The sequence below is a fragment of the Microplitis mediator genome, chromosome 6, assembly GCF_029852145.1.
Source record: "Microplitis mediator isolate UGA2020A chromosome 6, iyMicMedi2.1, whole genome shotgun sequence".
Lineage (NCBI taxonomy): Eukaryota > Metazoa > Arthropoda > Insecta > Hymenoptera > Braconidae > Microplitis > Microplitis mediator.
Genome location: NC_079974.1, coordinates 19,304,780 through 19,320,481, shown reverse-complemented (window position 1 = coordinate 19,320,481; position 15,702 = coordinate 19,304,780). Strand labels below are relative to the sequence as shown.

At 29.3% G+C, this 15,702-nt stretch overlaps 3 protein-coding genes across 7 annotated transcripts; 1 reads left to right on the top strand and 2 right to left on the bottom strand.

Moving 5' to 3' along the window:
- Positions 1-3,266: 3,266 nt before the first annotated feature.
- LOC130669974 (E3 ubiquitin-protein ligase RNF146-like) lies at positions 3,267-6,503 on the bottom strand. Of its 5 annotated transcripts, none has more exons than XM_057473142.1 (6): positions 6,263-6,502; positions 5,800-6,042; positions 4,430-4,723; positions 3,843-3,964; positions 3,586-3,745; positions 3,267-3,381 (listed from the first exon to the last, which is right to left on the bottom strand). In XM_057473142.1, the coding sequence occupies exons 1-5, from the start codon at positions 6,321-6,323 to the stop codon at positions 3,626-3,628; spliced, it is 840 nt and encodes a 279-aa protein (XP_057329125.1). In that variant the 5' UTR covers positions 6,324-6,502; the 3' UTR covers positions 3,267-3,381; positions 3,586-3,625. The 5 variants fall into 5 exon arrangements, 3 of the variants coding, with proteins under 3 accessions (XP_057329125.1, XP_057329124.1, XP_057329123.1); XM_057473141.1 differs by having other exon boundaries at positions 3,843-3,970; positions 6,263-6,499; XR_008990295.1 differs by having other exon boundaries at positions 3,586-3,964; positions 6,263-6,503.
- A 1,168-nt stretch (positions 6,504-7,671) lies between these two features.
- LOC130669896 (protein crooked neck-like) lies at positions 7,672-13,989 on the top strand. The gene is given in 3 exon segments (XM_057473040.1): positions 7,672-7,877; positions 8,924-9,230; positions 12,017-13,989. Coding segments are annotated over 3 exon segments (2,025 nt in total). The 5' UTR covers positions 7,672-7,841; the 3' UTR covers positions 13,699-13,989.
- Positions 13,990-14,024: 35 nt separating this feature from the next.
- On the bottom strand, positions 14,025-15,275 carry LOC130669895 (uncharacterized). Its single transcript, XM_057473039.1, has 2 exons — positions 15,133-15,275; positions 14,025-14,992 (listed from the first exon to the last, which is right to left on the bottom strand). Exons 1-2 carry the CDS (start codon positions 15,190-15,192, stop codon positions 14,243-14,245), a joined length of 810 nt encoding a protein of 269 aa, XP_057329022.1. The 5' UTR covers positions 15,193-15,275; the 3' UTR covers positions 14,025-14,242.
- Positions 15,276-15,702: the final 427 nt, after the last annotated feature.

The following is a 15,702-nucleotide window of genomic DNA, read 5'->3' as shown; positions in this document are numbered from 1 at the left end:
AGTTCTAGTCTAGAAGAGGATGACAAATATTTGACAGTTCACTCTGACTTACTGGTGCCGATACCCAAAGAGAGAGAACACGAGTCGAATGTGGCGCCGCATTTTTGCGCTCGATTTTAGGAGGGGGGAAAATAAATGTACGACACATACATACAGAAAGATGACATGTACGGGTACTATATATGTACTGTGCAACTAAACTAAATATTTTGATATGTTTTTATATATTACTCGGTGCGGCATTTCTTAGAAATTTCTACCGCTTTTTTTTTAGGTTCTTAATTCTTTTCCCATAGAAGTATGTGTGTGTACATGTGTATGTATGGGTAAACAAAAGAAAAACACGATAATGATAATAATGAATGCGTAATTTATTTTATAATTAAATTACGATGCTGGAAAAATTAGTAATTAAATAATTAGCAAAAATATTATGAGTGTGAATGTAGTAGACAGAGAATTTATGAATTTTAAATAAATAAATAAGTAAAAAAATGAAATTCAAAAAATGCGCGCAATTTTGAAATATTTAAATACGCATTTTAAAATTTTTATTCTTACATTTTATTTATTGTAGAAAATTTATGACAGTAGAAAAACAGAAGACGAAAATTATTCAAATTTTTAAATAAACATTTATTATTAATGAGTGTGAATGTAGCAGACATGTGACAGTTTATAAATTTTGAGTGAATAAATAAATAAATTCAAATAGTGAAATTTAAAAAAATTCGCGTAATGATTTTTTAATTATTTAGACGTTTTTTTTAATTTTTACTGGACTTACTTTTTATTTATTTATTTATTTATTCAAAAATTAAAAAATTGCCAACTGTTAGCTGCATTCAAACTCATTTATTATTATTATTATTATTATGAAAATGATTTAAAAAATGCACAGCAAAGATTTTTCTAAATATTTGTGCATATTTTTGAATTCAAAAATGTTTTTTTTTCAGTAATTTGAATTTATTAATAAAAAGTTTTAGTATCGATACAAATGTGAGCGTAAAAGCGGCAAAAATTCAACAAATTTAAAATTATAAACAAATAAATTGAACAATTTGAAAAATAAAAAATGCGCATACCGATTTTGAAATTCTATAACTTTGGATTTTTTATTAGGTTTACATTTTTTTGGTTTATTTTAAAATAATTTGTCCTTTCTTTGTGTAAATAATAAATTAATATTATGAATATTTAAGGCAATAAACTGTATGTATATATATAATACATATCAGTAACTTCATATATGCTGATTAATTTAATTTTAGTTTATAAATCTGTATTTCAGTATTAAATTACCAAACAGGAACGAATTAACGATAAGGGAGATTACAGATTATTAATAAAAGTCATGTTACTTATTTCTAGAAATTAACTGATAGTAAACTATCTTTAATTTATTTGTCATATAAAAATAACGTCTATCGGTTTTAATTTAAAGCTAGACCGTGAATAGTTAAAATAAAAAATAGTTAAAATTAAAATTTTCAATATGAATATTCATCATTACTAGTGAATCCACTATTATATTTGTCAGCCAATCATGTAAAAATTCTCACTGTTGATATATTTTAATAGCTTTGTTTATTTAAACAATTTTCTGATTGATTATGAGAACTAAACATTTGTCTTATGTTTAGAAAAAGAGTACAAATACAAATATTTTCTACATACTTGAGAAAAGATATGAAGAATTGAATATTGTTAATTTTTATGACGCGATAGGTTTTTTTTTTTATTTAGTAGGTTTAGTAATTCCACAGAGAAAAACTTTTTCACTGACATGAGAACTCTGGAATATTTTGAAGCAAGATCATTTACGACTGGTCCTTTATCTTGGGTAATAAAAGTTTGTACACCGCAATAGGATTATTTTTTAATCCAGTTATTGTTAAAGGTTTAAAATAAGTTTATTGCAAGTAAATAATTAAAAAAAAAAAGAACCCTTTGGATTTTCCCAAAACTCGGAACACATTTGTGCCACTTCTGTTTAGGATTAAGTCTATAAATATATCAAAAAAAATTTCCGAACAGTATAATAAGTTTTATAACTTTCTTTAAATTTTTAAAATATTTCTAAAGCATAATTTTTTAAATCCGAAAAGTCTGGAGCTTCTGTAACATATTGAAGACTTCGAAATTAAAGGGAAAATACTTTTCGGGGTTTTCCCAAGATTTTTCACACATTTTGGGTCAGCGAACCCTTAAGGATTACATTTACAAACCTAAAAGAAAATGTGCCAAGCAATATAAAGGTACTTTATTGCTCTTTTGTAGTTTTTAAAGTAATTTTAAACCAAATTTTTTTTTTAATCCCAAAAATCTGGTTCCTCGGCAATACATTCGAGCATTTAAAACTTAAAAAAAAAAATAAGAATTTTTTTGGAAGAACTTCCTATGATTTGTCTCCTATCATAAAACTGTTAATTGTTTTTTTTTTAAATATTTTATAAGTAATTCATTAAAATTAAATAATTTTGTTTATTAATAAAAACAATTTCTCAAATTAACTTACACTCCATCAGTATTAATTATCTATTAACAATTCTTTAATTAAGAATTTCAATACCAAAATTTCATCAAATAATTTTATGATCCTGAAGTTAGTAGACAATTAATAATTTTTGAATTTTTGTTTTTCAATAAATCAATTGCTAAAAAATAAAATAAAAATATTCACATGTAGAATATTAAAAAAGCTACAGGTGGAATTTTTTATATATTTTGTTTTTTTCTAAATTTATCATTTTTTTTAAATTTCAAAATTTTTACTTTATTATACAAAGTTTAATTACCAGTAAAGTTCAAGACAATTTATAATTAATCGAAATTAATTTGTATATTTCTTCTTTTTTAAAAGGACTAAATTTCTATCCGAAATACTTTTGAAGTTATAAAAAAAAAGATTAATTGTCTATTAAAATATCGATGATATAAGTATACATTGTATATAAATATTAATAAAATTTTCGTTTAAAAATAATTATACAGGAAGTAATAAAAAGTAATCCTTCATTTTTGATTAAATAATCGTATTTTTATTAAAGAATAATTTATATGAATATGACTATAAAAACTAAAATAATTATAAAAATATAATCATAATAAGCTCAATGCATAAACATAAATAATTACTGTAATTACTGATAATTTTTAAGTAGAAAGAATAAACAAAGCGAGTAATTAAGTAATAAATAAATTCACATTATCAGATTTATTGATATCGGAACCTATAAAATAAAAAAAAAATACTTTCTCTCTTTTTCATCCATGCTAATAATTTAGATCCTCAAATGAAGTCTTGTAGCCATTATTGAGCAATTGAATAATTCTGTAAAGTAACTGCCCATCGAATCGCTATTTACTTTAAATAATCTAAATAAAAAAAAAATGTATTATTTTAAACTTAACAATTTAAAGATTTAAAATCTTCATATAAATATAAAATTTTGTTTTGATCACAATTTCTTCATAACATTTAAATATTAAATATAAAACTTCGGCCGAATTGGATCTAAAGCAACAATGAGGTCATGATAAAATAAATAATTTATAATAAAAAAAATAAAATAAAAATACCAAATGATGTGAAGTGATAATGGAAGTAACTCAAGATGCCCTATCCCCTCGGCGGCCTGGAAAATGGATGAAACTGGTTTGCATATTTAATGATTATCTTCATCGGACGAGTACGACGCATTCGGTTGGAGCCACAGGATGGATGATGAATTATGATGATCTGAAAATGATCCATCGTGGGTTGATTCTTCAAGTTCATTATCACTATTAAACGGCAAATGCCCTGTAAGCATTAATGAACGCATTTGTTCTAAAACCTGATGTAAAGAGTCCGCTCGTTGATCCGTCCTGTCGGTTAGAGGTGTAGCATCTCCACTGGAATGTCCTGCTGGGGTCTGCGGAGTGTTACTTGGTGGTACTGGTGTGCTTGATCCATCTCCTGTTCCTTTTTAGAAAAATATTTACAATAAATGTTAATAAGATACGTTAATGGTATTAGCGAAAAAAATGACAATTTCGCTGAGATATAGATTTTAAAAAAATTTACTTACAGTTGATATCAATTGGAAGTTAAACGAAATTTAGTAAATAAATTTTATCCTACAAAATTTTAAAATTGAAATTAAAAAATTGACATGACTTTACTAAAATTTATTTTCCAAATTTCGTTCAACTCCTAGTTGATGAAAACTGTAAGTAATTTTTTTTAAATTCTATATCCAGGCAAAATTACGACGACGTCTTTTTTTTCAATTAATACTTCAATTTTTTTTTAATTAATTGATAAAATTTTGATACGCTAACGACACTTAAAAGTCAACGAAATTTTTAAAAAGTAGGAGATACTATCCGAGAAAGGCCTCAATAAAATCAAATTTTATAGAATTAAATTATTTATATTCACCGGTAGTATCACTAGCGGGACTAGCGGGTCTTTCAGCTCCACGTATTTCACGAAAGACTGGTTCTTCTTCTTGTTGCTGATTAAGACGTAAACCAGCAATACCTTTTTTAGGTACATTTGATAAATCGCGTTTGATACGACGGTGACGTGCTGGATCGTTACGGCGTATTTGTAACATCGATCCAAAGTCTGCGGTATAAAGAAAACCCGCAATCAACAAATCATATTTTCGTGTTCCTTGTTTGTAAGCTGTTTCAAGTTCCTGACTTGTTCGCTGATCATATTGCCACCAACCTGCAACAATTTGCTGTTCAGTTGAGGCCGAGAAAAGATAACAATAAACAATAAATAAAAAATAAAATATTTTCGTTCGGTTATATTATTATTATTTTTATTATAACAAAATATAATTAAATCACATCAATACTAACAAACAATTATTTGCTATAAAATATAAATATTTTTGGTGGAAAAAATTTATTTTTTAATGACCGATGCAACAAATAAATCAGTTTGTAAATAATTTTGATTTTTTACTCAATGAATGAGTGAAACAATTTTATAATTGGTGAAAAAATTCAGATTGACGGGATTAAGGGATTTATTCAAATAAAATAATTATTTTATTTAACGAACACCGGCAACGCCTTTGCACGAAGCAGTTTTTAAATCACGTTTAATATTGCGTTTGCGTGCTGTTAGGTTCTTTTTATATTGACATAAATTTTGAAAATCTATATGGTAAATATCTCCACATATTAAAAGTTCGCATTCTGTGTGTCCGAGATTGAAAAAGGCCTCCAGGTCACTGCTTGTTCTAGGATCATACTTCCACCAACCTAAATTTCATATCATAACAATTTACATTAAATTTTTATTGTTAATCGACATTTTAAATACTATAATTATTTATTGTTTAACTTTTAATAAAAATATATCAAATTTCTTAAATAATATTTTCTCATCGCCATAAATCTAAAAATCACTCATTTAATTTTTATAGGTTTTTTTTTGTCGACAATTTAAATAAAAAAAGTGATATTGAAATTAGCCGACGTCTGTAAATTTTTAGATTTTTTTAAAAACGATGAATTCACAAAAATACATTACAGAAAATTGCACCCATGGTTTTTGAAATTTTCTACAGATGGATATTTAAATTTTTTTTTTTAAATTAAATTTAAAAAATGTCTGGTATCTCCAGAATCATATAAAAAAAATATCAAAAACCTCTAATACTTAAAAATAAAATATTTTTCTGGAAAGATTTAAAATAAATTTTAAATTAATAGACCCTTATATTTTTTTTGTTGTTGATATCTGAATTAATTGATAGTATCAACAGTAAAGAAAAGGATTTGAAGATTTACCATTTCGTCCTTCATAAAACCACTGATACTCTTCTTCAGCAGCAGCAGATTGTTTAGATTCTTCTACTTCAATTAGATTTGGTTTCTCAACAAAATCTGGTGGAATTTCTTGTCTGCACATGGGACATTTTTTGCTCTGATTAGCGACACCTTTAACGCATAAGTAACAAAATACATGACTGCATGGTAATCTTGCTGGGTGAACACATGTTTGAAGGCACACTGCGCATTCTAATGAGGTACCTGATGAACAAATACAAACGATTTATTATTTATATACATAAATATATCTACAACTATTAAAATAATTCCCATAATAACACTAATTAATAATCGTTCAAGTAATTGCGCTGTTAAAATGAAATATTTTTATTATACACGTGGGATAAATTTTATTGGTTAGCAAAAATAAAGTAGCGTCTGTGCTATAATTACTAAGTCGTAATTTAAACAAAAATATTACCTTGCTTTTCATCTTTGTCAGTGTCTGTTAAATCTATAGTTTCTAGTTTAGCTTGAGCCATTTTATACTTTACTTTAAATAATAAACTCGTTTAAATTTCAACCAACAGTTGACGAAGTGCGATGTAAATATATAAGCACACAACTAATTTGCATGCAGCATTGCAATTGTGATTTGCGATGCTTCCGGAAATTACACATGGGCAGCCATATTTGTATTTTTGTTTTCAATGATCAACCTGCGTTTGTTTTTATTTCTCTTGCTAGTTCGTTACGACCAATCACAGTAGTGAAAAAAAAAATGCACTTGCGAACTTTAATTCTATTGGTGTCCATTGATCTGCAGCAGCGCCACTGACGGACAATTTAGGGTGCGTTCGGAAATGCTCTAGCTCTATCTTTCGCTATTTGGCAACACTTGGCTAGAGCTAGAGGATTTCCGAATGCACCCATAAAAACAGATTTTAATAAAAATATTAAATTTTGATTTTCAAATTTGGCGCTATTGCGCGTCGCTGTATTCGACGCTCAAATTTTTGCTAAAGTGGGGGGCGGTCGAAGAATCGCAAAATCGATTGCTTTGTATCAACTGACGGTTCGATAGCGGCAGTCAGTATCATCGACAACTTCAGTAGTAGTCCAGATCCTTCTTTACGTTTGAATTAAAACCCAGTATTGCAGTAGCGTCGTGTAATTATTCACAAAATTTTTTGCTCATAGTTATTGTTTAATTTAAATGTTCTGTGTTTGTAAAATTTAAATTGTGCAAAGTGTCTGTGGTGCAGTTAAGCGTTAAGTGTTCAGTGCTAGTGTAAAGTGTTGTTGATGACTGATGCTGATGTCTTCCTAGTTCCTGAGCAAAATCATCTGGCATCGTCTGGTGGGAAATAGCAGTTAAGTGACGTTTTTTGGCTGCAATACACTTGGAGCAATTTAAATTAAATTTCCAAGTGTATTAGGACACCCTTCTGCATATTATTTCCCCACCAAGGTTTGTTCAAACACTTGCGTGTTTTTTTTTCATTTTAAATATTTTTCTATTGTATTCTGCCGCCATTTTATTTCAATGTACGAATATTAATTTGTCTCCAATTTTTAATGATTTTATTTTCCAAATATTTAAATTTACCGCGCAAGTAATAATAATAATTAATAAATTAATTACTTTGGGTACATTCAAAAATGCTCTAGCTCTAGCTATTGCTATATGGCAACACTTGGCTAGAGCTAGAGCTAGAGCAATTTTCGAATGCATTCTGAGTGGGTTAATTTTAAAAATAATTGTGCGAGGAAATTCACCAGCTATTACTGTAAGTCCTGTCCAAAATATTTAAATTGCCGCTTTTTTTAAATGGCGACCGCGCATGCGTACAATGAGTCGTGAAATTTTCTACCCGCTTTTTCTGGCAGCCGTTACAGTTACAGATCACAGCCACAAGAGTGATAGAGTATACGAACGTTTAAAAACGTTTTGAAAGTGAAGACAAGTTGATATATAATTTCTTAACATTTATTATTTTAGAATAATAATTGCACAGTAATAAATTTTTAAACGTAACTTGTCAATAATTTACACCAAGATGGAAAAATCTCAGAAAATGCCTAAGGTGGCTAAAGTAAGTACATAACCTTTTTAATTTTGTTTCAAATTAATATTTAATTATTTTTTAAACCTATTACTTGATTGAAAGTTCATTAAATATAAATATTATTTATCATTATATTTAATTTTTCGATCTTTCATATTTTTTATTCCATGAGTAGTTTGAATTTTTAACTCCGTGTTTTTTTTTTTGTTTCCTAATTGTGTATTTATCATACATTGTGCAAGTTCAAAAAGTATTTCTTTACATATTAATATTTATTACATTGTCAATTTTCTACAAGACGAAATAGTATATTACACACCTAGGGAAGTAAAGTAAGAAATGTCTCAGATCACATGTAATTGTTGGCCGAGGCGAAGCCGAGGTCAACAAACATGTGGTCTGAGGCTTTCTTATTTACTTCCCGAGGAGTGTATACTATTTTTCTCCTCGACGGAGGCGGGAAGCGGCAACTTCGTTTTGCACAGCGGGACGAAAGTTGACGCTTTCCGCCCGGAGGTGAGAAAAATTATTTTTCTCACCTCCGGGCGGAAAGCGTCAACTTTCGTCCCGCTGTGCAAAACGAAGTTGCCGCTTCCCGCCTCCGTCGAGGAGAAAAATAGTATACACTCCTCGGGAAGTAAATAAGAAAGCCTCAGACCACATGTTTGTTGACCTCGGCTTCGCCTCGGCCAACAATTACATGTGATCTGAGACATTTCTTACTTTACTTCCCTAGGTGTGTAATATACTATTATTCTCAATTATTATTATTTTTTTTTTTTTTTAATTAGAAAGCATAAAATTTTTAAATTAAGGTGAGATATTCGATTGCCAGCGCTTATATATATTTTATAAATAAAATCATTCAAAGACAATCATTAATTATTTAATACACTGGATTTATTATTAAACCAGTTATTTGAAACTCATTAAATCATTGTTTAATTAAAAACTTAAAAGGGCTAACTACTGACATTTTTCTAAAAACTTATTTATTTTAATATTTAAAATATATTTTGTCAAAATTGATTACAATTTATAGAACAATGATACTAAAGATGAATATATTTCAGGTTAAAAATAAAGCACCAGCAGAAATTCAAATAACGGCTGAGCAGCTCCTACGAGAAGCCAAAGAACGTGATTTGGAGATCCTGCCCCCACCACCAAAGCAAAAAATTTCAGACCCCCATGAACTCGCTGACTACCAACACCGTAAAAGAAAAGCGTTTGAAGTCAATATTTGTAAAAATCGTATGGTGATATCGAATTGGATAAAATACGCACAATGGGAGGAAACACAGAAACAAATTCGCCGGGCGCGTTCTATCTACGAGCGTGCATTGGTCGTCGACCATCGAAACATAAGTCTGTGGTTTAGTCCAGTCAACAAGTTCAAAAAGACGAAAAATAGAGATAAAGCTCTTAAAAATATGAGCGATAGCTCATTCGATTCGGAATGACGTCTAGAAAAATGTATCTCGAGGGTTTATTAGCACATAAAAAATTGCGATTGTTATTAACAAATTAAGAGAAAAAAAAAATGTCATTTGGTTTTTTGTTAATAACTTAAAAACTATAAACATTTTTGAAATTTAAAAAAAAGATCCTTAAAGAGAAGGAAATTTCCAATAAAAAAGTCCCAACTCCCCGAACTGTACCTCTATTATTTATAATTTTAATTTAACGCCGAAAACAGGGCTTCGCGCGGCCGTTACGGCTTGGGCGCACTGCCGCTAAAGAGAGCGTACCACATAAAATAATTTTTTTATAGTAACAAATATAAATTTAAAAATTTAAATAAATTATGGTATCATCTAGACACTTGAAAGAATAAATCCCCGTTGGAAAAAAGTTATTTAGTTAATTTTTCAAAAAGTTGTACTTTTGTTAACTAACTAATTTTTTTCTAATCTCCGTTCTTATAAATAACGACATAAAAGTTTAAATAATACACCTATAAATTTTTGGCTTCGTGAAGCCCTTCTTATATATATACTTAACAAGATCATGCCATAAAAATTTATTAAAGCTTATTATTTTGTTTATAATAATTTTTTAAAGTTAACAAAAAATGAAAAATCCAAAAAATGTTGTTAAAAAATTTTTTTTCGACATATTTTATGTTATTGCTGTTTTTGCATCTAACAACAGCATTAAATTACGGTCGAAAAAAATTTTTAACATTATTTGTTAAGATATTTTTTATAAACAAATAGACAAGTTTAATATTTTTAAAAAATTTTTTTTTACCATTTCATTGTCTTGGCAAAATAATGATTTTTAAAACTAAAATTTTTTCTTAAATAACTTTTTTAATTGTTTATAATCGTTTTTTTTACATTTCGATAGTTTAAATAATTAGTTAAGAAATTATTTTTTCTTTAAAAATCATAATTGGTGTTTCTTTATAAGTTAGGAAAAAAAAAAATTTTTTTTATAAATAATTTCATCGTTTGTTAACTTAACAATTTGTTATAAACAAATTCCATAAACTGTTATATTTTTTTTGTTGAGCAAAAAAAAAAAACAAAAACAGACATATATATGACAGTAATAAAAAAAATTTTTTTCTATTTTTTAAAACACTTTTAAATATTATACGAGACCGAAGTTGAATCGCCCTCTTGATTTGTCAACTAACAAATTGATATAACTTATAAACTATGAGAGATACGATAATGAACATTCAGGTGGTTTTTATAAAGGATTAATTTATCTTTCAAATAAGCGAATGACCAAGTTTCTAACTATTGTTTATCAGCCATTATATGCATTTGTTTATAAAAATTTGAGATTTTTTTTACTTTTTCGTATCTTTTATGACTTTTAACTTGTTAAATAATGAAATTACAGCTTTGAACCTCGAAACAATTTCATTTAGTGATAAAATATGTACCAATGAACCTTTACATCATATCTGTATCTCATATAGTTAAAATTATATACGTGTGTTATTGATATTTATTGAACTTGTTTTCTTTTATGTATAATTTTTTGTTTCTTTATTGCATCACTTACCAATATTTTTAATTTCTATATATTATATTAAGTTATTATAGCTTCTAATTCGAGCTACTTCTATTGTTTATTTCGAAGATAACTCAATAATTTCATCAAAGAAACTATTTTTTTTAAGATAAACAATAAATTATGATTTTTAAAGAAAAAATAATTTCTTAACTAATTATTTAAACTATCGAAATGTAAAAAAAACGATTATAAACAATTAAAAAAGTTATTTAAGAAAAAATTTTAGTTTTAAAAATCATTATTTTGCCAAGACAATGAAATGGTAAAAAAAAATTTTTTAAAAATATTAAACTTGTCTATTTGTTTATAAAAAATATCTTAACAAATAATGTTAAAAATTTTTTTCGACCGTAATTTAATGCTGTTGTTAGATGCAAAAACAGCAATAACATAAAATATGTCGAAAAAAAATTTTTTAACAACATTTTTTGGATTTTTCATTTTTTGTTAACTTTAAAAAATTATTATAAACAAAATAATAAGCTTTAATAAATTTTTATGGCATGATCTTGTTAAGTATATATATAAGAAGGGCTTCACGAAGCCAAAAATTTATAGGTGTATTATTTAAACTTTTATGTCGTTATTTATAAGAACGGAGATTAGAAAAAAATTAGTTAGTTAACAAAAGTACAACTTTTTGAAAAATTAACTAAATAACTTTTTTCCAACGGGGATTTATTCTTTCAAGTGTCTAGATGATACCATAATTTATTTAAATTTTTAAATTTATATTTGTTACTATAAAAAAATTATTTTATGTGGTACGCTCTCTTTAGCGGCAGTGCGCCCAAGCCGTAACGGCCGCGCGAAGCCCTGTTTTCGGCGTTAAATTAAAATTATAAATAATAGAGGTACAGTTCGGGGAGTTGGGACTTTTTTATTGGAAATTTCCTTCTCTTTAAGGATCTTTTTTTTAAATTTCAAAAATGTTTATAGTTTTTAAGTTATTAACAAAAAACCAAATGACATTTTTTTTTTCTCTTAATTTGTTAATAACAATCGCAATTTTTTATGTGCTAATAAACCCTCGAGATACATTTTTCTAGACGTCATTCCGAATCGAATGAGCTATCGCTCATATTTTTAAGAGCTTTATCTCTATTTTTCGTCTTTTTGAACTTGTTGACTAGACTAGTTGAAGTATGTCGAGATGGAAATGCGGAATCGTCAAGTCAATCACGCGCGAAATTTGTGGGATCTTGCGGTCACTATTCTTCCGCGTGTCAGCCAATTTTGGTACAAGTATACGTACATGGAGGAGATGTTGGAGAACATAGCGGCAGCCCGGGAAGTGTTTGAGCGCTGGATGAAGTGGGAACCTGATGAGCAGGCATGGCAGACTTACATCAATTTTGAGCTTCGATACAAAGAACTAGACCGGGCTCGTATGATTTACGAACGTTTTGTGATGGTTCATCCAGATGTTAAGAACTGGATAAAGTACGCGCGCTTTGAGGCCAGCAACGGATTTATAGAAAGCGCTCGTATAGTTTACGAACGCGCAGTCGAATTCTATGGCGATGAAGGGATTGACGAAAAACTCTATCTTGCGTTTGCTCGTTTTGAAGAATCTCAGCGTGAACATGAGCGCGCCCGGAGAATCTACAAGAATTCGATAGATAACATTCCGAAGGAGCGCGCTGAGGAAATTTATAAAGCGTACACGATTCATGAAAAGAAATATGGCGACCGTTCAGACATTGAATCGGTGATTGTTAGTAAGCGTAAAAATAAATATGAGCAGTCCGTGAAAAACGATCCCTACAACTATGACACATGGTTCGATTATTTAAAACTAATGGAATCGGAAGGCAACCACGAGGAAACTAGGGAAGTCTATGAACGGGCCATCACTTACGTCCCACCTAAGAAAGAAAAAGAATATTGGCGGCGCTATATTTATTTGTGGATCAACTATGCTCTGTTTGAAGAGCTCGAGACCAAGGACCTGAGTCGATGTCAACAAATCTACACAGTATGCCTCGAGCTGATTCCGCACAAAATATTTACGTTCGCGAAGATCTGGCTCATGTATGCGAAGTTTGAGATTAGACGAAAAAATCTAACTCTCGCGCGTAAAACTCTGGGTAGAAGTTTGGGTGTGTGTCCAAAAAATAAACTATTCCGTGGGTACATTGATCTGGAGATCCAGTTACGCGAATTTGACCGCTGCAGGAAACTTTATGAAAAGTGGTTAGAATATGAGCCGGTAAACTGCACGACGTGGATGAAATACTGCGAGTTGGAGACTCTGCTGGGTGACATTGCTCGTGCGCGGGCTATTTATGAGCTTGGATTAAAGCAGCCGCGGCTCGATATGCCGGAGTTGCTGTGGAAGTCGTACATTGACTTTGAAATATCTCAAGAAGAGCCTCAGAGAGCGCGGGAGTTGTTCGAGCGCCTGCTTGAGCGATCGATTCACGTCAAAATTTGGATCGCTTATGCCAAGTTTGAGCTGTTCAATGAGCATGAGGATATAGACCAAGTAGAAGTCGCCAGGAGAGTTTTTGAGCGGGCGAATAATGCATTGAAACTGAATGGAGACCGAGAGAGCCGAGCGATTTTGTTGGAAGCTTGGAGAGACTTTGAGATGGAGAAAGGGGATGAGGAGAGTCAGAAGAAGGTCAAGGATAAAATGCCGCGAAGAATTAAGAAGACACAAAAAGTGATGGGTGACGATGGCATGGAGGGATGGCAGGAGGTATTCGACTTTGAGTTCCCGGAGGACGAGACTCACAAAACTACAATAAAATTACTGAGCTTTGCGAAGAACTGGAGAAAGCTCGCTGACGAAACTCCAGATGAAAATTAAAGTTTCTACCCTTCGGCCGAAAAGTGGCAACTTTCGGGCCGCTGCCCTGATCGAAGTTGCAACTTTCCGGCTTCGTCGAGCAGAAATATAGTATACGCACCTTAGCCAGTAAAAAAGAAAGCCTCAGACCTCATGTTTGTCAGCCTCGGCCAACAATTACACGTGCTCTGAGACTTTTCTTATTTTACGGGCCTAGGTATGTAATATACTATTTCATTATTTTTTGAGTAGAGTAAAGACTTGATTTAACTTATGACAATAAGTTTTCTTTTGTAAAAAACTGTAAATAAAAAAAACATATTTTTAAAAAAATTGTAGTATTGAATTGAATTTAATTATTTTTTAATATCATCCATTTACTCAACAATTAGAATAATAAAAAATAAACTTTTTATATCGTAGATTTATTTTTATAAAATAATTATTGATTTTGAATTTTGTTCGGAGATTCAAATTTTTATCTTCGGTAGATTCATTAAGATTTAGTGTCAAATAATTACATGGAAAATTATAATTAACAGAAAAATTTAAATAATGATCCCAGTTATAAAATCTCTGGAATATTAATTTCGGCCTTGATGCCAATAGTGATTTCATCTTGAACATCTGCTTCGCTCTTATTAATTCCACTCTGACTTCTCGAATTTACATATCTTTCAAAGTTTCTTCCTCTGAGAAAATCCCAATTATTACCGTCAACTCGCTGAGAACCATAGAGATATCTATTAATGGCGTTTACTGTTCGAGAATCCCCTTGATTTCTATCAGTACTATACACTCTTCGATAATCAGGTTGATTTCGAAGATTCCAATTACTGGCGTTTGTTCTTTGAAAATTAGATTGAATTCCATTATTGCCGGTTACTCTTCGAGAATCTGCTGGATTTCTATCAGTACCATACACTCTTCGATAATCACTTCTACTTCCCGAATTTCCATCTCTTTCAAAGTTTCTTCCTCTGAGAAAATCCCAATTATTTCCGTCAGCTCGCTGAGAACCATAGAGATATCTATCAATGGCGTTTACTGTTCGAGAACCTCCTTGATTTCTATCAGTACCATACACTCTTTGATAATCACTTTGATTTCTATCACTAGTGATTATTCTTCGAGAATTAGATTGACTTCTATTACTGCCGGTTACTCTTCGTGAATCTGCTCGGTTCCTATCAATGTTGTATCCTTTGTAATAACGATTGTGGTCCAAATCAATATCAAATACTTTTCGAGAACGAGTTTGGTCACCACTAATAATATTTATTTCTAAGGAGCCATCAGGTTGAAAAGAATCGATCTATGAATCAAAAGAAAATTATTTTTTTTTATTTTATAATTTTTTGTATGAAAAAAAAATTTTAGATTTGAACTCGAGAAAATATTTAAAAAATTTTTGATATCGAAAAAATTTGTGGAGTAAATAATTGATATACTTACCGGTTCAACGGAAATTGATGAAAATATTTGTAATGATAAAAAAAATATCAGCAAAAACATGATAGTAGAATAAACTAAAAATTTTCAGAACTCTTATTTCAAAATAATATTTGCTCGGCTGAAAACTCGAACCATTTATGTTTTCAAAAAGAAAAACTTGCTTTTATATTACCAAAATCTCGATACTAAAGCTGTAAATATTTTTTTTATTATTTAGAATTTATAATCAAGCATTTACATTTTTTTCCATATATTATTCAACAAGGCGGTAATTCATACTTTTCTACATCATAATCATATTTAATTTATAACATCACGATAAATTTTTTTATTTGAACATTAAAAAGTTATTTGTTGCGATATCTATATTAAATTTATAGCTTCATTTTTCTACGTAAATAAATTATTTAAATATTTACTTTTAATGAAGTTTTAATATTTTTGTAACCACTGGACATACGACAGTAAATAATGTGTTGAAGACAATTTTGTTTAATTAAATATATCAGAGAAATATGACAATAGATAATAATTTCATTACATCTATAAATTAAAGTAATTATCAGTTAT

Bases quoted from the DNA above. Each gene is read 5' to 3' on its own strand.
- LOC130669974 (XM_057473140.1), bottom strand. From the start codon at position 6,323: ATGGCTCAAGCTAAACTAGAAACTATAGATTTAACAGACACTGACAAA. The intron at 4,724-5,799 runs GTAAATCTTCAA...AAATTGTTGCAG, and splicing joins GTTTTATGAAGGACGAAATG to GTTGGTGGCAATATGATCAG. The intron at 3,971-4,429 runs GTGAATATAAAT...TTTTCTAAAAAG, and splicing joins TCCCGCTAGTGATACTACCG to GAACAGGAGATGGATCAAGC.
- LOC130669895 (XM_057473039.1), bottom strand. From the start codon at position 15,192: ATGTTTTTGCTGATATTTTTTTTATCATTACAAATATTTTCATCAATT. The intron at 14,993-15,132 runs GTAAGTATATCA...TTTGATTCATAG, and splicing joins CATCAATTTCCGTTGAACCG to ATCGATTCTTTTCAACCTGA.